This window comes from Dermochelys coriacea, chromosome 23, assembly GCF_009764565.3.
Source record: "Dermochelys coriacea isolate rDerCor1 chromosome 23, rDerCor1.pri.v4, whole genome shotgun sequence".
Lineage (NCBI taxonomy): Eukaryota > Metazoa > Chordata > Testudines > Dermochelyidae > Dermochelys > Dermochelys coriacea.
Window position 1 is genome coordinate 17129804 of NC_050090.1, and position 20096 is coordinate 17149899.

Below are 20096 nucleotides of genomic sequence, written 5' to 3' on the forward strand. Positions count from 1 at the left end.
GGTAAGGGGGGGAAAACAGAGCAATGGGGGGGCTGCAGGATCAGTTGGGCGGCTGGGAAGTGCTAGGAGGCCAGGGACTGTGGGGCAGGAACGGAGATGGGGGCAGGGCTGGGATGGGGGCCTGTGGCTCAGGTTGGAGGGACGGGGAAGAGCTGGGGGGGGCAGAGAGATAGCACTGGCTGCATATCTGGTGCAGGGACACGGCTGCTCGTGACACAGGTCTTGACTGGCCTCGCCAGCCCAGGCTGTAGGCGCTGCTCCAGCCTGACCCATTGCACACCCAGGCCCACTGGGGAGACCCCGTACAGATGGTGGAACCCATATAATGGGGGGGATTGCAGTCAGTGGGGGAGTCCCAGCTCTGGTCCCCTGCCTCCTGAAAGCCTCACCAGAGCCCTCCCTCGGCTAATGGCCTCGTAAAGGCATTTTTAAGGTTCCAGTCTCAAAAAAAAACCTGTGGGAACAAGTGGCGGAACCATAAATCCAGGGCCAGGGGGGTGGGGTGGCCCAGGGAGGAACCAGACTAGTGTGGGGCCAGGCAGGGTTGAGCTGGTAGCTGGGTGGTGCCAAACAACCTCTCCCCCAAGGATAACAGGAATTGGGGGGGTGGGGGAGGTGTCTTCGACTCAGTGCCAGGATCCTATAAGGAGGAGAGGGACCTACCCCAAAATGGGTGTGTGTGTGGGAGGGGAGGCTGGAAAGGGATTATGGGTTCAGGCCCTGGCTGGCTCAGGGGGGCTGGGAATGGGGCACTGGGGCCTTTCTCCCCTAGGGCGCCAGCTTGGCACTGGCCTCTGGCTTTGCTTCTGGTTCCCAGCTCAGCCTGGCATGGTGCCAGCCCTGTTCATTAGCCCCCTCACCCAGCCAGACCCCAGCCCTATTAATAACAGCTCCAGCATCATTAATGTCACCCTGCCTGAGCCATGCCAAGGCCCCAGCTAATAACACAACCTTGGGGCCTGGCGAGAAGCTACTTCTGAGTTCTCTCCCTGGCTCTTGGGGGAAGTGGGTTGCAGTGTGTGGGTGTGTGGGGGGCTGTGTTCATACCTCAGCCCCAAGTGCCTCAGTTTGCCTGGTGAGGGGGGCTGCAGCCACACCCCTCCCCCCACTCTCATTAAGGCAGGCCCAGCACTGTGATGTCACAAAGATGCAGCAGAAATGCTGAGTACAGTTGTGGGTCCTTCTCCAACAATTCTCAGGGGGGAGGGTCCCTGCCTCTCCAAGGGCCGGAGGGGTGGTGTGTGGGGTGTGTATGTGTGTGTGAGCCTGGAGATATGGGCAGGGTGTTGGGGGGGATGGGGCAGGGGAGGTTGAGCAGAGGGGTGCAGGGCTGGGGGGCCTGTTGCATTGAGGGTTCAGGGGGGCGGCACATCCATCCCCACCCCCAGGATGTACCACTCGCCTGCAATGCAAACCTCAGACACATTCCAGACCCATCCCTTGCTCCTCTCCCCCCCACCCTGCCCCATAAATCTCCCCTGACACAGATGGGGGAGGGGAGATAGTTGTGGCAAGCACAGACCCTGGCTCCTAAAGATTAATTATGATCCACGGGGCTTTTAGCACATTAATCGCTTGATGCCCAGTGACATGTGGCTGGCTAAGCCAATGGGGAATGGTGGGGGGAAGCTGGGAGCCAGGACTCCTGGGTTCTCTCTCCAGCTCTGGGAGTTGAGTGGGGTCTGGTGGTTAGAGCGGGGGACTGGGAGCCAGGACTCCTGGGTTCTCTCCCCGGCTCTGGGAGGGGAGCGGGGTCTGTGGGTTAGAGCAGGGAGGGGCTGTTTATACCAGGACCCAGCAGGCTCCCACCTGGCTTCACGCACCAGGGGCTGGAAAACCAGCAGAATTTTAAGCGCTCCAGGGCCTCGCTCCAGCTTCTGGGGCGGGGCCCAGCGCCTCCGGGCTGATACGACAGCGCCCTCTGCTGGGCTCAAAGCTGCTCGGTGGTGGTTGAACAAGTAGCTTAGAGCTGTCAGCATCTCCCAGCCCCATGTCCATAGAAGAAATACTTTTACGCCCCCAGAGCTGGGAGAGAACCCAGGAGTCCTGGTATGGAGATGGAGGGAGAAGGTTGCAATTTATTTTCCCTTGGAGGGGACAGGCTAAAATGCCACCTGGAAAGGGGGTGGTGATTGCTGCTTGTGGCCCACAGAGGAGGGAGGTAGCTGTTCACTGCGAACCAGTGGGACTCCCTGCCACTGGACAGCACTGAGGGCTAGGGCTTGACAGGGTCCCATGTGGGTCGGGGCACATCCATAGCCCTTAGAGGAATAGGAGGTGGTAAAAAAGAGCCCACCAACACATCTGGGGTGTGTGGGTGTGTCTGTTAGTCCTCATACTCCAGCACTCAGATATGGCCACCTCAGCCAGGGTCTGATTATATGGGGACCCCTCGCCCCGCAATGGATCGCGGCTCCTCTTGGGTGGGGCAGGGGCTGATTATACAGTGACCCCTTGCCCAGCGCTGAGACATGCTCCCCCCATGGCAGGGCACAGGGGCTGGTTATATGGAGACTCTTTGCCCGGTGCTGAGATGCAGCCACTTCTGGGGTGAGGCATGTGAACAGCTTGCTCCCCCCATTTCTAAGATTGATACATTTCCTGCTGGGGCATCACAGCATTACCGGAGCTGGGACACTGGGCTAGATGGGCCTATGGGGCTGTTCCTGGGACTAGGACCCCAGTGTCCTGGGCCCCTCCTCGAGGGAGAGATTCCTCCCCCTTTTCTCCATCCCCCCACAAGAAGAGACCCCCACTCGCCCTAGAGGACCCTCACTTTGTCACCACTTGTCCGGCCGGCTATAATTACGGGCTAATTAACAGACCCCCCCATTCCAGCCTCTCTGTGTGGCCCCCACTGGGAACTCCCATCTGGGGGTCTCTGCCCCACCTGCCCCAGACCCCCCTCGCAATGAGGGGCAAACTGGGCTCTGTGGACGAGGCCAGGGGCGGATCCCAGTGGGGCAGGGGGTGGAGCCGGGGGAAGGTCCCAGCGGGGCGAGGGCGGAGCCAGAGGCGGGGGGCGGAGCCGGAGGGTGGATATAGGCGGGAGGAGTGGGCGGTGCTAGAGTTGGGGGCGGGTCCCCGTGTTCGCGGGGCGGGGAATCTGGAGGCGGGTTCTGGGGTCGCTCGGTTCCTCCCTGTTCCGGGCCGGGGACCGCCGGAGCCGTCGCCGCCAAGTGAGCAGCGCCCGGGGGCAGGAGGATTAGGGGGTGTTGGGGGCTGGCGGGAGGGGCTGAGACGGGGTGTGTGATAGTATCGAGGGGGTGGGAGATGGGGCACACGGGGTGTATCGGGGCTATGGGGGGACTCTGGGGCTGGGGTACCCTGGGGGAGATGGGGGGCTGTTGGGGGAAGCGGGGTGTGAGGGTATTGGGGGGCTGGGATACCCTGGAGGGATGGGGGGCTGTGCGGCAGGTGAGAAGGGAGATGGGTCACAGGATTTGGGCCGGTTCTGGACTCTGACGGACCCGTCACTTCCCTTTCAGCTCCGGTTCCTCTGGGCTCAGACTCCCCCCTCCCAGGGGCCCCTTGGATGGTGCCATGAGATTGGCAGGTGAGAGGCTGGGGGGGGCTGGTGTGGGGGCAGGGGTTATACCAGCTGGGTGTGGGCAGTGGGGTGGAGGGTTGGATGCCGGGGCTGGGTTTGCACTGAGGGGTTCCCCTAACCCTATGCCCTGGCTCTGATCCCCTCCTTCCCTCCCCCCCCAGGCCCCCTGCGCGTGGTGGTGATCATCCTCACCGCTGGGCTCACCTGGATCCTCGTCAGCCTCCTGCTGGGCACCCAGAGTGGCTTCTCTCGCCTCCAGCAGCTCCTCAGCAGTAAGAGCTGGGCCCCCCACCCCAGCCATGATAGCCAGGCACCTTGTGGCAGGCAGTTCCACAGGGCAACATCATCCACGGCTATAACGGGCCCCCACCCCTAGCCATGATAGCTGGGCACCTTGTGGCAGGCAGTTTCACAGGGCAACGTCATCCATGGCTATAGCGGCTGGAGCAGGGGTGCCCCCTGGAGGGATCTGCCCCTGGGATGGGGGGGCAGGGGCTGTAGTGTCCCTCCTTCCCCAGCAAGGACACTCAGTTGCCTTGTGGCAGGGAGTTTCACAGGGGATGACACCCCCCCCCGTGCTGTGGTACAAGACCCTGAATCCTGGCAGGGTTGAGGGGAGGATCTTCTCCTGGGGCAGACTCCTGACCCCTAAGCAGGGGTGGAAAAGATGTTGGGACCAAGTTCTGGACACACATACCCCCCGGGGGGAGCGAGGCAGGAACACTGCGCTGTGGGTCACTGCAGCTGTTCTTTCTCTCCCCACAGGCCCTGACAACCCCTCCACGGCAGGTGAGTGACTGCTACCCCGGGGTGGGGGCTTGTCCTGCTCCCCCTGGATCTGTGCCATGCTGGGGACAGAGGGTCCTGGCTGGAGGCCTAGTCTGGGGAGAGGAGGGGGGCAGGGCTCCAGGGTGCTCCCCCCTTCCCTCACCAGCTCCTCTTTTCTTGCCCCCAGTGTCAGGCTGGGGCAGCTCGGCTGTGCCCCTTCGGGCCAGCGCCGCCCCCTCAGGCAGGGCGGGAGCCAGAAGCAGACACAACAGTGAGTCTCTGGCCTGTGGGGTCGGGGGCAGCGGCAGCAGAGGGCTGGGTCCCAGGCTGGGAGCAGGGACCTGGGGGGAAGGGGGTAGTGGGGGGCTGGGTCCCAGGCCAGAAGCAGGGACCCCATGGGGGCCTGTGGTAGCAGCGGGCTGGGTCCCAGATACAGGGGCAGGGACTCCAGTGCATCGCTCCAGGTGTCCCTACTGGCTGGGGTGGAGGGTGTCGCAGTCCCATAGGGTGAGGTTGGAGTACCCCCCCATTTCACAGGTGACTCCCTTGGTCCCATATCCCCCAGCTCAGCTCATGTTCCTGCACTAGCATCTCCCTCCCAGGAGCTCCTTCCCCCTCCCCGCCCCCCATGGCAGGGACATGGCACCCTTGACTGGTGTGGGAGCTGTCTAGCCCAGGAGACCATGGGGGGGGCAGGTTGACATCAGGGTATCTTGGCGACCTCCCCACATCTCCTCACCCCCTGCCCAGAGCCGCGGCCCAGGAAGTACAAGTGCGGCCTCCCGCAGCCCTGCCCCGAGCTGCATCTCGCCTTCCGCCTGGTCAGTGGCGCCGCCAACGTCATCGGGCCCAAGATCTGCCTGGAGGATAAAATGTGAGTCATGGGGTTCGGGGCTCAGCATGGGGAGGTGAGAGACAGCAGCATGCTAATCAGGGGCAAAACTGTGGGGAGAACCCAGGAGTCCGGGCTCCCAGCCCCTCTCCAACACACCAGACAGCACGCTTCTCCCAGAGCCAAGGAGAGAATCCAGGCTGTTCTCACCTCCCTTTCATTCCAGGCTAATGAGCAGTGTGAAGAACAATGTAGGGCGGGGTCTGAACATCGCCCTGGTGAATGGTGAGTGGTGGAGGCAGGAGGGGGAACACTATTGTGGCCTGGGTGTGGGTGTGAGGAAGAGGGGACTGGGGAGGGGGTATGGGGCCTGGGAAAGAGGGGTTGGCCTGGGGAAGGGGGGGCTGCAGCAGGGTGAGCTCTGACTCTCTCTCTCTCTCTCTCTCTCTCTCTCTGGTTCCAGGGGTCAATGGGGAGCTCATTGATGCCAGGTTCTTCGACATGTGGGCTGGAGGTGAGGGGGGGGGGGAAAGCACCTGAGGATGTTGTGGGGGGACTTGGGGCGGAGGGAGTGGATCTGAGGGGGCTCCAGGCAGGAGACCCTGGCGCAGGGGGTGGTGAGTCTGTGTGAGAGGCAGGAATGGGTGGGTGGGTGGGTGGGGAAAGAGGCTCAGGAACCCCATGGAGCAGGAGGGCTGGGGATCGTGGGGCAGCCCCTGAGGATGTTGTGGGAGGGGCTCGGGGGGGAATCCATGGGGCTCCAGCTGGGAGACCCTGGCACAGGAGGTCTGTGTGACAGGCAGGAACATGGGGGGAGGCTCAGGGAACCCTGTGGGTCAGGAAGCCCATGCCTGCGCTCACCCCTGCATCTTTCACCCCAGATGTCAACGAGCTGCTGAAGTTCATTCGACCGCTGCACGAAGGGACCCTGGTGTTCGTGGCCTCATACGACGACCCAGCCACAAAGTGGGTGTGGGATGCGGGCCCAGTGGGGCCTTTCCCCTCTGGGAGGGCGCCAGCTCCCATCTGTCCCCAGGGAGGGGACTGGCTGGCTTGTAGGGGTGGGAACGGGACCTGGGGCCTCACCCCTCTAAGGGTGCTGGCTCCCATCCAGACTCAGGGCCAGTGGTGGGGGCCCTGGCTGGCTCAGAGGGAAGGATATGGGACCTGTCCCCTCTAGGGGGCACCAGCTTCCATCTGGCCCCAGGGCAGGGACTCGCTGGCTCAGGGGAATGGGGCCTGGGGTCTTTCCCATCTGGTGGGTGCCAGCTCCCATCCAGCCACGAGGTGGGGGCCCTGGCTGGCTTGGTGCAGGGCCCAGATCCTCCCGCTGAGCCAGGGCTCTGCCCCCAGGATGAACGAAGAGACTCGGAGGATTTTCAGCGATCTTGGCAGCAGTGTGGCCAAGGAGCTCGGCTTCCGCGACAGCTGGGTCTTTGTGGGGGCCAAAGGGGTGCAGGACAAAAGCCCCTTCGAGCAGGTGAGCTCCTCCACCCTCCCGTTTCCCCCTCGCCAGGGGCCCAGCCCCACTCTTCTCCCTGTCCCCAGCTGATTGCCTTCCCAAGGGCAGACCTGGGGTCAGCCAGCGGGTGTCCTGTCATGCCTGCAGAGATTCCAATGAGTGGAGGCCTGGGGGAGGGGGAATGGGTCACAGCTTCAGATGGGGGAAGAGTCTGGGGGACCCTGGTACTGAGGGAGGTGGAGAAGCTAAGGGGGTTGTGGGTGGGGTGGGTCACAGCTTTGGGGGGAGAGGTTGGGGGCCCCTGGGACTGTGGGGGGGTAGAGAAGCCAGGAGGTCCCTTCTCTGCCTTAATGTGGGTTGTCCCCTCCCCCAGCACACCAAGAACAGCAAGAGCACCAACAAGTATGAGGGCTGGCCGGAGGCACTGGAGATCGAGGGCTGCATCCCGCAAAAAAAGGCTGATGGCCAATGACCCCCCCAACCCCACCCCTGGAACCCGAGGTGCGGGGACACTGCACCATGCCAGGGAGGGGGGCTTGCTGCTTGAGTCTGTGGGCAGGTCTGGCAGGGGGCCCCCTTTCTCCAGCCTCCCCAAGGATGTGCCGCACTGATTTTTTCACTGGGCAGCTGGGGATTGCAGGCCCCATCCCCTCTAAGTGCCTTATTCCCCTAGGTGTGTTAAGCCCAGGTGCATTCCTTTCCTTACTGACTGTCTCTGTGTGTGTGTGGGGGGGGGGGGGGGGGCTTGTTCTCTGCTCTCTACCTTGGAATTATCACCATTCCATGGAGAGCGATGCCCTCAATTCTAGCGTGGCAGGGGTGGGGGTCTGCTTGGGCCAGTCCCCTCCCTGGTGTGGTGATTCAGTGGTGTCCCCCTCTCCTGAGAGGGGAAATTGCAGGGGGTCTTCTAGCTCAAGGGCAGAGGGGTCTGTAACCTCCCATGGCCTGGGCCCTCCATGGGGTCTAAATAAATGCAGCGCAGAGAGAGCAGAGGCTGTTTGTCCATCCTTGGGGGCTGGTGTGATGGGGGGCAGAGGGGGTTGTGGCCTTTCTTCTGCTAGACTGAAGAGCCTCTTGCCTAATGTTTGTGCCCATGAGGTCCCGAGAGAGGGAGATCGTCAACACTTAAACTCTGTGTGAAGCTAAATAAACTGGGGCCTGGGCAACCTACTGCCAGAGGAAATTCACTGTTGATAAATGCAAAGTAATGCACATTGGGAAACATAATCCCAACTGTCCATATAAAATGATGGGGGCTAAATTAGCTATTACTACTCAAGAAAGAGATCTTGGAGTCACTGTGGCTAGTTCTCTGAACACATCCACTCAATGTGCACTGGCAGTCAAAAAAGCAAACAGAATGTTAGGAATCATTAGGAAAGGGATAGATAATAAGACAAAATATCATGTTGCCTCTATATAAATCCATTGTACGCCCACATCTTGAATATTGTGGGCACATGTGGTCGCTCCATCTCAAAAAAGATATATTGGAAAAGATTCAGCAAAGGGCAACAAAAATGATTAGTGGCATGGAACGGCTGCCGTATGAGGAGAGATTCATAAGACTGGGACTTTTCAGCTTGGAAAAGAGACGACTGAGGGGGGTTAAGATAGAGGTCTATAAAATCATGACTGGTGTGGAGAAAGTAGATAAGGAAGTGTTGTTTACTCCTTCTCATAACACAAGAACTAGGGGTCGCCAAATTAAATGAATAGGCAGCAGGTTTAAAACAAACAAAAGGAAGTATTTCTTCACACAAGGCACAGTCAACCCGTGGAACTCTTTGCTGAAGGATGTTGTGAAGGCCAAGACTATAACAGGGTTCTGTAAAGAACTAGATAAATTCATGGAGAATATGTCCATCAATGGCTATTAGCCAGGATGGCAGCCCTGTGGCTCTAGCCTCTGTTTGCCAGACGCTGGGAGCGGGTGACGGGATGGATCACTTGATGATTACCTGTTCTGTTCATTCCCTCTGGGGCACTGTTGGGAGATGGGGCTAGATGGACTTTTGGGCTGACCCAGTATGGCCGTTCTTATGTTCTGGTGTCTCTTTCTGGATTGCAGGTTTTGTAGCCCTTGATCATTCTTGGGGCTCTTCCCTGAGCCCTCTGCCTTTGATCACCATCCTCCCCTGCCCTCCAGCTGGCAATCACATGAGCAAGAGTCTTCTCAGAGCATGCGGGGCTTCGTCCTTGCAGGAGCTCCAGGGGGTAGGACTAGCGTGTTGAGACGAGTCTAAAACTGGCCTGTGGGGTGGCTCTCCCTTCTGCCCAGGGTGGGATGTTCTGCCAGTCATTCTCCCAGCCTCTCCCACTGCCTGTCTCGTCCCCCCCTCTCCACAGCCCTCCTCTCCCGGCTCTCCCCTGCTCCAGCACATTCATGTTTGTCTTGACTTCCGAGGCCCTTCATGGCTTCCCCACAGACATCAATCATCTCTCACTCAATAGGGAAGGGGCGACCCCTGGCTTTGAGTGGCGCGTGAGCCCAGCCTCTGTCACCCCCTTACCAATCTGTCAAAGGCCCTTTGTGCTGCCTCCACTCCTGTGCCAGCCTGCAAAGCTAGCACCTGACTCACTTTCCGCCCTCACCTCAAAACTCTCCCGCCCCAGCCTTGCCAGCCATTGGGCTAGAGGTGTGCAGAGCTCGCCGTATGGCATGGCAAGCGCTATTGGCCCATTCTGTTCTGATTCTCCCCTGCCATGGGTCTGTCTGCACCTGTGGACCTGCATGGTTGGCCAGCGCGGGGGCTCTGGGAATGGCTTTTTCTGTGTGACCAGGGTCGAGCCCCATGGCTGCCTGATCCCCGGCGGGGGCTCCTAGGCGGGAGTCAGAGAAATCATTAGCAGCAATCAGGATAATACATGGGGCTAGGGCAAGGGACGGCGCCGCCCGGGAGGCTGTACGCCAAGCTCCAGGAGTGAAGGGTGGGAACAAACCGCCCGCTGGCTGCTCCTGGGGCCAGCTACATGGGCCTGCAGAGAGACAAGCCGCGGGTGCGTGCGGGATGATGAAACGTTCCCCGCCCCAGGGAGAGGAAAGGACAAACAAGCAGCAAGGGCGGCGCGGGCTCAGGCTGGGTAGAGGAGGCCACCGCCGGGGACCCCGGTTTGGCCAGGCCCGGGAGGGAGCTGGCACCAGGCCTTGGGGGGAGTTTGGGGCCCTCGCCCACCCATCTCCTGATACTGACACACGCTGTTGGGGGTCGCTAATCCCACCAATCACAGGATGGGGGGAAAGGCCAGGACCCACCACTCAGCAGCCAGGGTACTCACGTCACACCAATCAGAGCCTGGGGGGTGGGAGATGCAGGGGGACAGCTACTCAGAGCACAGGGAACCCGTAGTTTCACCAATTAGAAGACAGGGCTGCAGAGGCTCACCAATCAGCGCTCCGGGCGCCCCAAGCTTCATCAAACAGGGTACAGAAGGTCGCAGACTCCCAACCAATCATAGGACAGCGAGTCCTCAGTCCCGCCCTTTTTTTTAACGTACTTCCGGTCCCCTGGCCCATCCCCCGCGGTCCGCGGCCACTTCCGTGGTGGGTGGGACCATTGTGAGATCGTTTCCCGCGGGGCGGGGCCACGGCTGTGACGCAACAGAGGGGCAGGACCAAAGGGATCAGGACGCTGCCGAGTCAAGTGGGGCCCGCGGGGCGGTGCCAGGTGCGGGGGGCAGCAGGAGGGGGAGGGGGAGATGGGGGCTGGCGAGGGTTACGAGGGCTAGCACCTGGAACGGGGAGTTTTTGGGGGGCAGAGGTGAGGGGGTTGCGTCCCCTCGCTTTCAGGGCTGCAGGGCCAAGGGTTCAGCTAGGATTTGGGGGTGGGGGCGGTTGCACGGGGTAGCAGGAGGGGTTGGGGGCAGAGGGCAGGGGTCTGCCTGGAGCTTGGGTGGGGGCAGGGGAAGCCTGGGGCTGGGTCCTAAAGGCGTTTGACTTGCTCCCCTGACCCTGTGTGACCTCTGATCCTACAGGGTGTGGCAGCATTCGGGGCTGCCCTGCCTTGTTGATGGAGGGTGCAAGGTGTGGGCAATATTGGGGAGGGGTGTGTGAGGGGGGCTACCTATGGGAAGAGGGATGCATATGGGGTGTCTTGGGGGGTGTCTGTGATCAGCTTCCCTACCTGACTTACTAACTTTGGTAGCACAGCTGAAGAGAGAGGGAATGGCCAGCCCTGCCCCATAACTCCCCACCCCATGCACTCCCCCTACAGCCTGGCTCTGGGCTGCCCCTTCCCCCGGTCCAGATCGGCCAGTTCCCTGCTCCAGGGTGGGTGGCCAGGAGCTGGCAGCCTCAGCCAAGACCCCACCACCACCCCAATCTATCCCCCCTCAGGCTCCTCTTCTCCCCATTCCCTCCCCCCAGGTTGGCAGGGACACCTGGCGACAAAGCAAAGAAGCCTCACGCGTCCTGGCTGAAGGACGTCCCCATGTGCCAGAGTCGCTGGAGACCAGGCACCCGTGGGCCATGAGACCCCCTGGCATGGCACACGCCCTGCCGCTCCTGCTGCTGCTGCTGGGCTGCCGGGCCCTGCCAGCCAGGGGGCAGCCAGCCAGCACATACCTGAGCATGGGCGACGGCAGCACACTGGAGTTCGACTTCCCCGAGAGGAGCCGGGGCATCATGGTGGTGTCCAGCTGCTACCCGGGCGCCAACGGGACGGCAGGCGGTACCCGGCTTAGTGCAGCCTCGCTGGCGCCCGCTGTGCTGACGGTGGAAAACGTCAGCACTCTGTGCTGCGGAGCAAGGGGCTTCCTGGTGGCCATCCGCTCAGGCCCAGCTGGGCTGGCACCGCTCCGGCTGCGCCTGCTGGACCGGCACCAGCTGGTGGAGGAGCGAGGCGAGTTCCGGGTGCGAGTGCTGCCAGGTGAGGAGCTGGAGCACGCGGGGTTGGGCCACTTCTCGGAGAACCCGCTGCTCTACGCCCTCCTGCCCCTCATCTTTGTCAACAAGTGCGCCTTTGGCTGCAAGGTGGAGCTGGAGGCACTGCGGGATCTTGCGCGCCAGCCCCACCCCGTCCTCCTGGGCATCCTGGGCCAGTTTGTGGCCATGCCCCTCTACGGCTACCTCATGTCGCTGGCCTTCGCCCTGCCCAAGGCGCTGGCACTAGGGCTGGTCGTCACCTGCTCCTCGCCAGGTGGGGGCGGAGGGTATCTCTACAGCCTCCTACTGGGCGGGGACGTCACCCTGGCCATCTCCATGACGCTGCTGTCTACAGTGGCGGCCGCCGGGCTGATGCCGCTCTCCTCAGCGCTCTACGGGCGGCTGCTGAGCGCCCACCAGAGTCTGCACGTGCCCTTTGCCAAGATCCTGGCCACGCTGCTCTTCATCGCGGTACCCATCTCTGCCGGCCTGCTGGTGAAGTGCAAGCTGCCTAGGGTTGCCCGCCTGCTGCTGCTGCTCATCAAGCCCTTCAGCTTCGCCCTCATCCTGGGCGGGCTCTTCATGGCCTACCACATGGGGGCGTTTATCCTGACTGACGTGCGGCCCCCTGTGGTGCTAGCTGGACTGAGCGTGCCTCTCTTCGGCCTCCTGCTGGGCTACCTCCTGGCCGCCTGCCTGCGGCTGCCAGGCCCACACCGCCGGACGGTCAGCATTGAGGTGGGGGTGCAGAACAGTCTGCTGGCCCTGGCGGTCTTGCAGCTTTCCTTCCGCCGCCGGCAGGCCGACTATGCCTCCCAGGCCCCCTTCGTGGTGGCACTGAGCAGCACGGCTGAGATGCTGCTGTTGGTGCTGGGCCATCTCCTCTATAAGAAGCTGCAGCCACCAGCCAGCCCCTGAGCACCCCCCTGCCCCGAGAGGGACTGGGCCCCCTGCTGGAGGCAGCTGCAAAGGGGGCTATGCTTCCCCAGCTGCTGAGTGCCTCTTGCGGGGGGCAGAGATGGGAGGATTCAGGGACCTACTGTACAAGGGACTCTGGGCCCAGGGCCCTTCCCCGTGGGGGCAGTTAGAAACCAAAGTCTTTCACATTGGGCCCCTAAATACCCAGCCTTATTTTTATATGATGTATTTTCTATGCGGCTGGTGGTGGCTCCCAGGGAGGTGGGGCCTAGGCTGTTTACAGGAGGGGGGAGCACCCAGGGTGAGGGTTCGAATAAAGGAGAGAGCAACACAGTTTGTGGATGGAGCTGTTACTGGGGGTGTGGGAGACAGCAAAGGAGGGGGCTGTAGGCAGCTGGGCTCCCTTGGCTCAGCCAGGACAGGCACAACCCTGATGCCACCCTGAGAGCAAACATGGGTGCTGGCCCCAGTGGAGGCTGCTCTGTGCCTGACCCCTGGCATGGAGAGTGGGGAAGCTAGGAGCCCACGCCAGGCTGTCTGCCCTGCCCCTCTCTGCTGTGCAACTTCCAAGCTTAATACCTTTCCCCACCACACCCTCATGGCAACAGCGAAGAAATGGGGAAACTCGGCTTCCTGACCACTCCCTTATTCCCGCTGTGATGCAGGGACCCCAGGGCTGGGCTAGCAGGGGCTGCGGGTCGGGGCTGGGGGGCAGGGCTGGGCTAGCAGGGGCTGCGGGTCAGGAGTGAGGGGCACCAGCAGGGCTGGGGGGGCAGGGCCGGGCCGGGCTGGCAGGGGCTGCGGGTCGGGAGTTCTTGTGAAGGGGGAGACACTGGGAGGTCCTGGCTTTGGGGTTGCCTTTATCTGCCCCAGGCACCCCCCTCCCCATTGCGCTGCTCTAGCTCCAAGGTCGATGGTATCCCGAGAGCTGCTCTGGTCCTCGTTGCGTCTCTATGGTACTGGAGGCTGTCCAGCCTGGCCTTTGATCCCCTGGGCCTGTGCGGAACAGAGTGTCTCTCTCTGTCCGTTCCGTTGGATCTCTATGGTCTAATCCTGCCATTCTAGTTCTGACGCCCGCTGGTCCTCTATGGTTACGAACCAGCCGGTCTGGCCTGACTCGCCGCCACATCTCTATGGTATGACATCGCCCAGTCTCCTCGCCCCCTTTGGTCTCTATGGTTACAGTCACTCTGGGCACCCCGCCGCTCAGACTCTATGGCATAACACCAGCCGCTCTATCTGCGGACTCGCAGTACTCCATGGCCTTCTTCCGGCTGGTCTAGCGGGCCCCCTTACAACTCTATGCTTCTCGGCGGCGGCCGCTCTATCCCGGTGTCCTCCCGGATGTTTATGGGGCCGTTAAAGGGGCCGCTCCGGGCTGCGCGGCCGCGATCCCGCGATGCTGCTCACGGTGAAGGCGCTGCAGGGCCGGGGCTGCAGCCTGCAGGTGCCCGGGGGGGGGCGGAAGGGCCGGCTGGCCGGGGGGGGCTGTCCCCGGGGCGAGGCGGCGGGGCTGGCGGCGTTGTCCCGGAGGGTGGCTGGCTGGGGGGTGTTCATGGGGCCCTGTGCCTGCGTCTCCACCCAGAGGGGGAGGCAGGTGGGAGAGGTGGGGGGGGGCTGGGGAACGATGCTGGGGTGGGGAGATAGGGAAGATCTGGGGAGGGCACCGGTGGGGGGTGTTGGGTGAGGCAGGTTCCTGGCAGGTGCCGGGAGCCCCGGGGGTGTGAGGTGGGGAGGGTTTATGGGGGAGGTTCCTGGGGGGTGGATGGGAGGGCATCAGTGGGGTTTGTCAGTCCTGGGGGGGTGTAGCTTCCCACTGCAGCCTCCCCTCCATTTTCCCCAGGTCTCCCCAGACGAGCACGTCAGCACCCTGAAGCGTCTGGTCTCAGAGAAGTTGAACGTCCCAGTCTCTCAGCAGCGGCTGCTTTTCAAGGGCAAGGCCCTGGCAGGTGGGTGCCTGTTCCCGGGGCACACGAGTCTGCAGACAGGCAGCCCCCACAGGGGCACGACTGCTCCTCATACGCCTCATTACCCTGAAACGTCATGACAACACATATCATTACTAACACCAGCCATTTCATCGCCCACCCGCTTCATCTAATCTCATTCAGTGCGGCTGCCTCTGGGGTGGGGCGGGAGACCCCTCGCCTGGGGCTAAGATGCAGGGAGTTGGTTATAGAGAGACCCCTCACCCAGTACTGAGACAGGACCCCTCTGGGGTGGGGTAGGGAATGTTTATATGGGGACTCCTCGCCTGGTGCCAAGATGCAGGGAGCCAAGTATCAGAGTGGTAGCCGTGTTAGTCTGTATCTACAAAAACAATGAGGAGACCGGTGGCACCCTAAAGACTAACAGATTTATTTGGGCATAAGCTTTCATGGGTAAAAAACCCCACTTTTTACCCATGAAAGCTTATGCTCAAATAAATCTGTTAGTCTTTAGGGTGCCACCAGACTCCTCGTTGTGTTTGAAGATGCAGGGAGTTGGTTACACAGAGACTCCCATACTGAGACGCGGCCCCTCTGGGGTGGGGCAGGGGGTGTTTATACAGGGACTCCTTGCCCAGTGCTGAGACATGCCTGCCCTCCACCCGTGGCAGGGTGCAGGGACTGGTTATTCAGGGACCCTTCACCAGTGCTGAGATGGGGTGGGTAAGAGTTGTAATGCTCCAGAACTTCTGTTTTTCAGTGGTGTGGGGGGGGGCTTTATCTTGGGGTCTCATGGTCCCAGGGGTCCCTGTGAGATGGGGAGGGCAGGTGCTCATGGCCCCTCTGCCACCCCCCACAGATGAGCACCGGCTCTCAGACTATTCCATCGGCCCTGAGTCCAAGCTGAACCTGGTGATCAAACCGCCGGAGAAGGCTTCCCCCGAGGAACCGGGGCACAGGGGACCCCCGCCACCATTCCCGACCATCTGGCACCCGCTGGGCCAGGTCCTGACTCGGCACTTCAGCACAGCTGACGCGGAGAAGGTGCTGGAGCAGCTGCAGAAGGTAATGCCCTGGTGTAGAGGGAGCTGCAGGCTGTGTTATGCAGACAAAACTACACAGGATCATTTTAGGGGACAAGATGTCACATTTATTATAACACAATTTGATTTATGACCAATAACTAATATCTAATACTTATGTACACACGCGCACATACACACACACACGCAAATGTTCTGCAGCTGATGTATAGTTACCAGTCCTGAATGTTGCTTGGATTCGTAGCTTGTGACGGCTAACTGGCCAGGAAAGCCAGGCACAAGGAAGAGCTGGGTCTTTGTTGGGCGTGCACTGATGCCCTTCCATGTTGGCAGTAGAATGTTACCCTCCAAAATCTTCCATCTCACTCATCCTTTTTGTAGGCTTTAGTTTGAATCCAGAGTCTATAGGTCTTGCTGTGTCAGGCTGCCTCTGGGTTCGGTGGGATTGATCATCCGTCAATTGCAGATATGACTTTCAGCCTAGGACCTGGCTTTGATGTTTCTTCAATTGTACTTTTGTTCTTTTGAGGGTAGTCTCCTCTTACTTTGTCAGGGCTGTTGTCTGGCAGGGGCTAGACTTTGTCTGCATCTTCAGCCTTTAGGTGTTTACACTTTCAAGACGGGCTGGAGGTTGGTTCCATCATCCATACATACTTCATTCTCACATCTAAACTAAACTAATAAGATTACAGCAGGGTTTTGCAAAATGAAGGTTGCAGCAGGCTTTTACAAAATGGAGTGAGCATTTTAAAATGGAGTTTGAGTTACAATATGGACAAGTATAATGAATGGCAAATAGTGAGCAGAAGTTACAATGTTGAAATAGTGCAAGTTTCAGTGATTTAAGCAGCAATTGGATTGAAAGTGAAACTGAATTAGCCAGTTATTGGGGTAATCTGTTTTATGAATGAATGTTGTTTCATTCATAAAACTTTGCTTATGAAGTTATATTAATAAAGTGAACAATTAAAAACAATTTCATTGAACAGTTCTACAGCTGGGGGGATTCCTGGATGGGTCATTGCGTTCTTGAAACCCGCCTGGCATGAGGATGCTGGTTATCCGGAGACCCAGCACTGAGATATGCCCCCTCTGGCCTGGGGCAAGGGGCTGGTTATCCGGGGACCCAGTACTGAGATGCAGGCCCTCTGTGGTAGGGCAGGGGCTGGTTATCTGTGGACCCAGCAATGAGGGTGGGGCAGAGCGCTACAGGGATTCCAATGCCCCTCCTTCCCTTATACTCTGGGGGTCGCCTTCCTAAGTCCCCTTCTCCCTCCAGGATTATGAGCGGAGCCTTCGCCTGCTGAGCCTGGATGACATTGAGCGGCTGGCCATGCGGCTGCTGCACCCAGAGGTGGCTGATGCGGTGGAGATGGGATTCCTGGACTAGCACCCAGACAGCTGTGGGCCCGGGGGAAAGACTTCAGCCTGGCCCTCCCTGCACCTGGAACAAGGCGCCTGCAGGGAGGGCCCCGTAGGGGGCTCGGGGTCCCTCTGCCCCCTCCTCACGCCTCTGAACTGCTGCTAAGGAGCCTGTCTGTGTCTCCCATTCCCCATTAAAGGTGATGGTAGGTGTGAGACCTGCCCAGTTCTGCCTGATGTGTTAACTGGGGTGGGGCAGGGGGCTGATTATACAGGGACCCGCCTCTAGGGTGGGCCAGGGGGCTGGTTATCTGGGGACACCTTGCTTGGGGCCATCTCTGGGGTGGGGGTAGGGGGCTGGTTATCCAGGCATCCCTCGCCTGGTGATGAGACATGGCCCCTCTGGGGCTGGGCCGGGGCCGGGGCCGGTTACGCAAGGACCTCTTGCCCACCATTGGGACATGGCCCCTCTGGTGTGGGGCATGGGGCTGGTTATGTGGGGGCCCCTTGCCTAGTGACTCCCATCTCTGTCCCCATGGGGCAGCTGTGTCCTCTAGGTCTTTGCCCCCCCCATAGCACACCCCTGCTGAGTGTGAAGAAGGAAGAATCTGATTTTCAGCAGGGCTGATGCTGGAGAGTGAAGGTAAATTTGCCCTGCAGACCTTGGGGACCGGACTGGGTGTGGGGGGGAACATGGAGAATAGGGCTGGGATTTGGGAGGGGACTCTGACTGGGGAAGGGGGAGTGCTGCTGAAGGCCCCTGTGAGGGGGTTGTGACTTCCTCGGGGGGGGGGGGGGCTGGATCCATTGTGGGGTCACCTGTGTCGAGGGTGACCAGATGTCCCGATTTTATAGGGACAGTCCTGATATTTGGGGCTTTTTCTTATATAGTCTCCAATTAACCCCCACCCTGTCCTGATTTTTCACACTTGCTGTCTGGTCACCCTACCTGTGTCCTAGAGGAGGTTCGGGTGCAGGGGCCCTCGCACAAAAGGGTAGGTCTCTGCCCCCTGCCAGGCGTGGGAGGCTGGGGGGGCTCTGGGGTCCCTGCAGAGGTGGGGTGAGGGCAGTGGATGCCTGGGGCCCCTCATGGGAGGGGGGTGATGCCGGGGGGGGGCTCTTGGGCATGGGGGAGGGGGTGCAAGGGGGTCTCAGCTGGGGGTCACCCGTCCTGCTGTGGAGGGCGAGGGAACCCTGCAGGCGGTTCTCAGGGACGCAAGTTCCGGGGGCGGGGCGGGATTGACCTGTGCAAGGGCGGGGCCTGGCCGCAAACTCCGCCCCCTCGCAGCACGTGGGGCGGAGCCTTGGCCGGGATGGAAGAAGCTGGAGCTGCCCGGGCTAGGCGGGGCTGCCTGGGCTTGTATCTGGGGGGCGCAGAAGGGACTGTGGGGGGATCTGGGGTTGTGGGGGAATCTGGGGGGCGCAGAAGGGCTGTGGGGGGCGCAGAAGGGACTGTGGGGGGATCTGGGGTTGTGGGGGAATCTGGGGGGCGCAGAAGGGATGTGGGGGGATCTGGGGCTGTGGAGGGATCTGGGGGGTGCAGAAGGCGCTCTGGGGGGTGCAGAAGGGGCTGTGGGGGTCTCCCCCGTGCCCCATGGGACTGGCCATGTCTCTCACCTGCCCCCCTCCCCAGTTTTTCCCACTCCCTTTTTCCTTAACCTCCCTCCCCCCAGCACCTTGAGTGTCCCATTTCCATCCCCCCTGGAGGCCCAGATTGCTCACGGCTCCCTGGCTCCCGACCCTGAGCCTCGCAAGGGGGGGATCAGCAAAGAACTGACGGTGACCGAGAACTTCCTGCATGTGTGAGTGATCCCCCCATGGAGACCAACCCCCACCAGGCGCTGCAGGTCGGGAGTGAGGGGCACCGGCAGAGCTGGGGGGAGCCCAGGGCTGGGCTAGCAGGGGCTGCGGGTCAGAAGTGAGGGGCACCAGCAGAGCTGGGGGGAGCCCAGGGCTGGGCTAGCAGGGGCTGCGGGTCATGAGGGACACTGGCTAAGCTGGGTTTATGGGTGGCTCCCACCTCACCCCCATCTCCTCCTACCAGGTGCTGGAAAGCAGATGAGGCTCGGATCCTTCGTGTTTCCATCAGCTCCTTCCTGGACCATCTCTCCCTGGTGATACAGACCATGGAGATGTTTGGGCCCCCAGTACCCCGATAGCACCTGCCTTCTGGCACCCTGGGGAGCCAGAGGAGGGAAAGAGTCTGGGAAGACGTCCTCTCGGCCCCCACTGCCTTGAAGATGCTGGAGCTGATGCTGCTGGGTGTGCAGGCCAGGCATCAGCTGGACTGTCCTGGTTGGGGGGGGGCAGAGCTGGGGGGTGACAGAGACGGTCCCTGCATCTGGCCAGCACCTTGGACTGGTTTCAGCTCTGAGGCTAGAAGAGCCTGCGGGGAGGGGGATTTGGGGGTACACTGATGGGGGGGTGTTGCGGTGTGGGGGCTGTGGGACCCTGTGCAGGGGGCTCTGTATAGACCTCACCCATGTCATGCTGAACTCTGCAATAAATGCTGCAGTGGAACCCGCTGTATCTGTCTGAGTGGGAAAAACTCCCTCCCCCCCACTGGGATCCACCCCCCCCCCGGGATCAGCCCCTTGGCACTAGCCCCTACTGAAACCCCTCCCAACACAGCTCCCTGGGATCCTCCCATAGCCCCCCTGCCAGGAACCTCCTCAGGATATCCCTCCGGGATTGACTTTCTCCTGCGATCCCCCATATACAGCCTCCCTCCCAAAAATTCTCCCCTCCGTTTGGTTAATGAGCCCTGCTGCCCCCTACACAGTCCTCCCTGGCATCCTCCTCCACCCCCCAACATTGGAGATGGGACCCTCCCAAAGACCCACAAACAGTATCTCCCAAAAAGAAAAGGAGTACTTGTGGCACCTTAGAGACTAACAAATTTATTAGAGCATAAGCTTTCGTGAGAAGTGAGCTGTAGCTCACGAAAGCCTATGCTCTAATAAATTTGTTAGTCTCTAAGGTGCCACAAGTACTCCTTTTCTTTTAGTTCACCAAAGAGTCTCCTGTCCAGTTTCCAGCAAAAGCCTGTGTCTCTTTGGTGAACTAAAAGAAAAGGAGTACTTGTGGCACCTTAGAGACTAACAAATTTATTAGAGCATAAGCTTTCGTGAGCTACAGCTCACATGCATCCGATGAAGTGAGCTGTAGCTCACGAAAGCTTATGCTCTAATAAATTTGTTAGTCTCTAAGGTGCCACAAGTACTCCTTTTCTTTTTGCGAATACAGACTAACACGGCTGCTACTCTGAAAAGTGTCTCCCAGAATCCACTTCTACAGCCTGCAGTCCCCCCATGGGACAGCCCATTCTGGAGAGGGGCGGAAGGCAGCTAATTAAGGATTAGCAGCTGC

The 20096-nt window shown here is 60.5% G+C and overlaps 4 protein-coding genes across 7 annotated transcripts; all 4 read left to right on the forward strand.

The window, feature by feature from the left end:
• The first annotated feature begins 3060 nt into the window (after nucleotides 1-3060).
• FAM3A (FAM3 metabolism regulating signaling molecule A) lies at nucleotides 3061-7599 on the forward strand. 4 transcript variants are annotated; one of them, XM_038381654.2, is made up of 11 exons: nucleotides 3061-3179; nucleotides 3489-3556; nucleotides 3712-3822; nucleotides 4316-4339; nucleotides 4506-4589; nucleotides 5069-5192; nucleotides 5377-5435; nucleotides 5614-5664; nucleotides 6032-6116; nucleotides 6504-6630; nucleotides 6986-7599. In XM_038381654.2, the coding sequence occupies exons 2-11, from the start codon at nucleotides 3544-3546 to the stop codon at nucleotides 7082-7084; spliced, it is 777 nt and encodes a 258-aa protein (XP_038237582.1). In that variant the 5' UTR covers nucleotides 3061-3179; nucleotides 3489-3543; the 3' UTR covers nucleotides 7085-7599. The 4 variants fall into 4 exon arrangements, with proteins under 4 accessions (XP_038237582.1, XP_038237584.1, XP_038237585.1 ...); XM_038381656.2 differs by lacking the exon at nucleotides 4506-4589; XM_038381657.2 differs by lacking the exon at nucleotides 3712-3822.
• A 2530-nt stretch (nucleotides 7600-10129) lies between these two features.
• SLC10A3 (solute carrier family 10 member 3) lies at nucleotides 10130-12972 on the forward strand. The gene is made up of 2 exons (XM_038382042.2): nucleotides 10130-10280; nucleotides 10979-12972. Exon 2 carries the CDS (start codon nucleotides 11081-11083, stop codon nucleotides 12392-12394), a length of 1314 nt encoding a protein of 437 aa, XP_038237970.1. The 5' UTR covers nucleotides 10130-10280; nucleotides 10979-11080; the 3' UTR covers nucleotides 12395-12972.
• Nucleotides 12973-13578: 606 nt separating this feature from the next.
• On the forward strand, nucleotides 13579-16943 carry UBL4A (ubiquitin like 4A). Its single transcript, XM_038382044.2, has 4 exons — nucleotides 13579-13841; nucleotides 14238-14343; nucleotides 15182-15387; nucleotides 16645-16943. Exons 1-4 carry the CDS (start codon nucleotides 13794-13796, stop codon nucleotides 16753-16755), a joined length of 471 nt encoding a protein of 156 aa, XP_038237972.1. The 5' UTR covers nucleotides 13579-13793; the 3' UTR covers nucleotides 16756-16943.
• A 1018-nt stretch (nucleotides 16944-17961) lies between these two features.
• On the forward strand, nucleotides 17962-19244 carry LAGE3 (L antigen family member 3). The gene is made up of 3 exons (XM_038382045.2): nucleotides 17962-18087; nucleotides 18401-18529; nucleotides 18772-19244. Exons 1-3 carry the CDS (start codon nucleotides 18041-18043, stop codon nucleotides 18884-18886), a joined length of 291 nt encoding a protein of 96 aa, XP_038237973.1. The 5' UTR covers nucleotides 17962-18040; the 3' UTR covers nucleotides 18887-19244.
• Nucleotides 19245-20096: the final 852 nt, after the last annotated feature.

Coding starts and splice junctions, on each gene's coding strand:
- SLC10A3 (XM_038382042.2), top strand. CDS start 11,081: ATGAGACCCCCTGGCATGGCACACGCCCTGCCGCTCCTGCTGCTGCTG.
- LAGE3 (XM_038382045.2), top strand. CDS start 18,041: ATGGAAGAAGCTGGAGCTGCCCGGGCTAGGCGGGGCTGCCTGGGCTT. Junction 18,088..18,400: donor AGGCGGGGCTGCCTGGGCTT/GTATCTGGGGGG, acceptor CCCTCCCCCCAG/CACCTTGAGTGTCCCATTTC. Junction 18,530..18,771: donor ACCGAGAACTTCCTGCATGT/GTGAGTGATCCC, acceptor TCCTCCTACCAG/GTGCTGGAAAGCAGATGAGG.
- UBL4A (XM_038382044.2), top strand. CDS start 13,794: ATGCTGCTCACGGTGAAGGCGCTGCAGGGCCGGGGCTGCAGCCTGCAG. Junction 13,842..14,237: donor GCCGGGGCTGCAGCCTGCAG/GTGCCCGGGGGG, acceptor CATTTTCCCCAG/GTCTCCCCAGACGAGCACGT. Junction 14,344..15,181: donor CAAGGGCAAGGCCCTGGCAG/GTGGGTGCCTGT, acceptor CACCCCCCACAG/ATGAGCACCGGCTCTCAGAC.
- FAM3A (XM_038381654.2), top strand. Junction 4,340..4,505: donor TGACAACCCCTCCACGGCAG/GTGAGTGACTGC, acceptor TCTTGCCCCCAG/TGTCAGGCTGGGGCAGCTCG. Junction 5,193..5,376: donor ATCTGCCTGGAGGATAAAAT/GTGAGTCATGGG, acceptor CTTTCATTCCAG/GCTAATGAGCAGTGTGAAGA.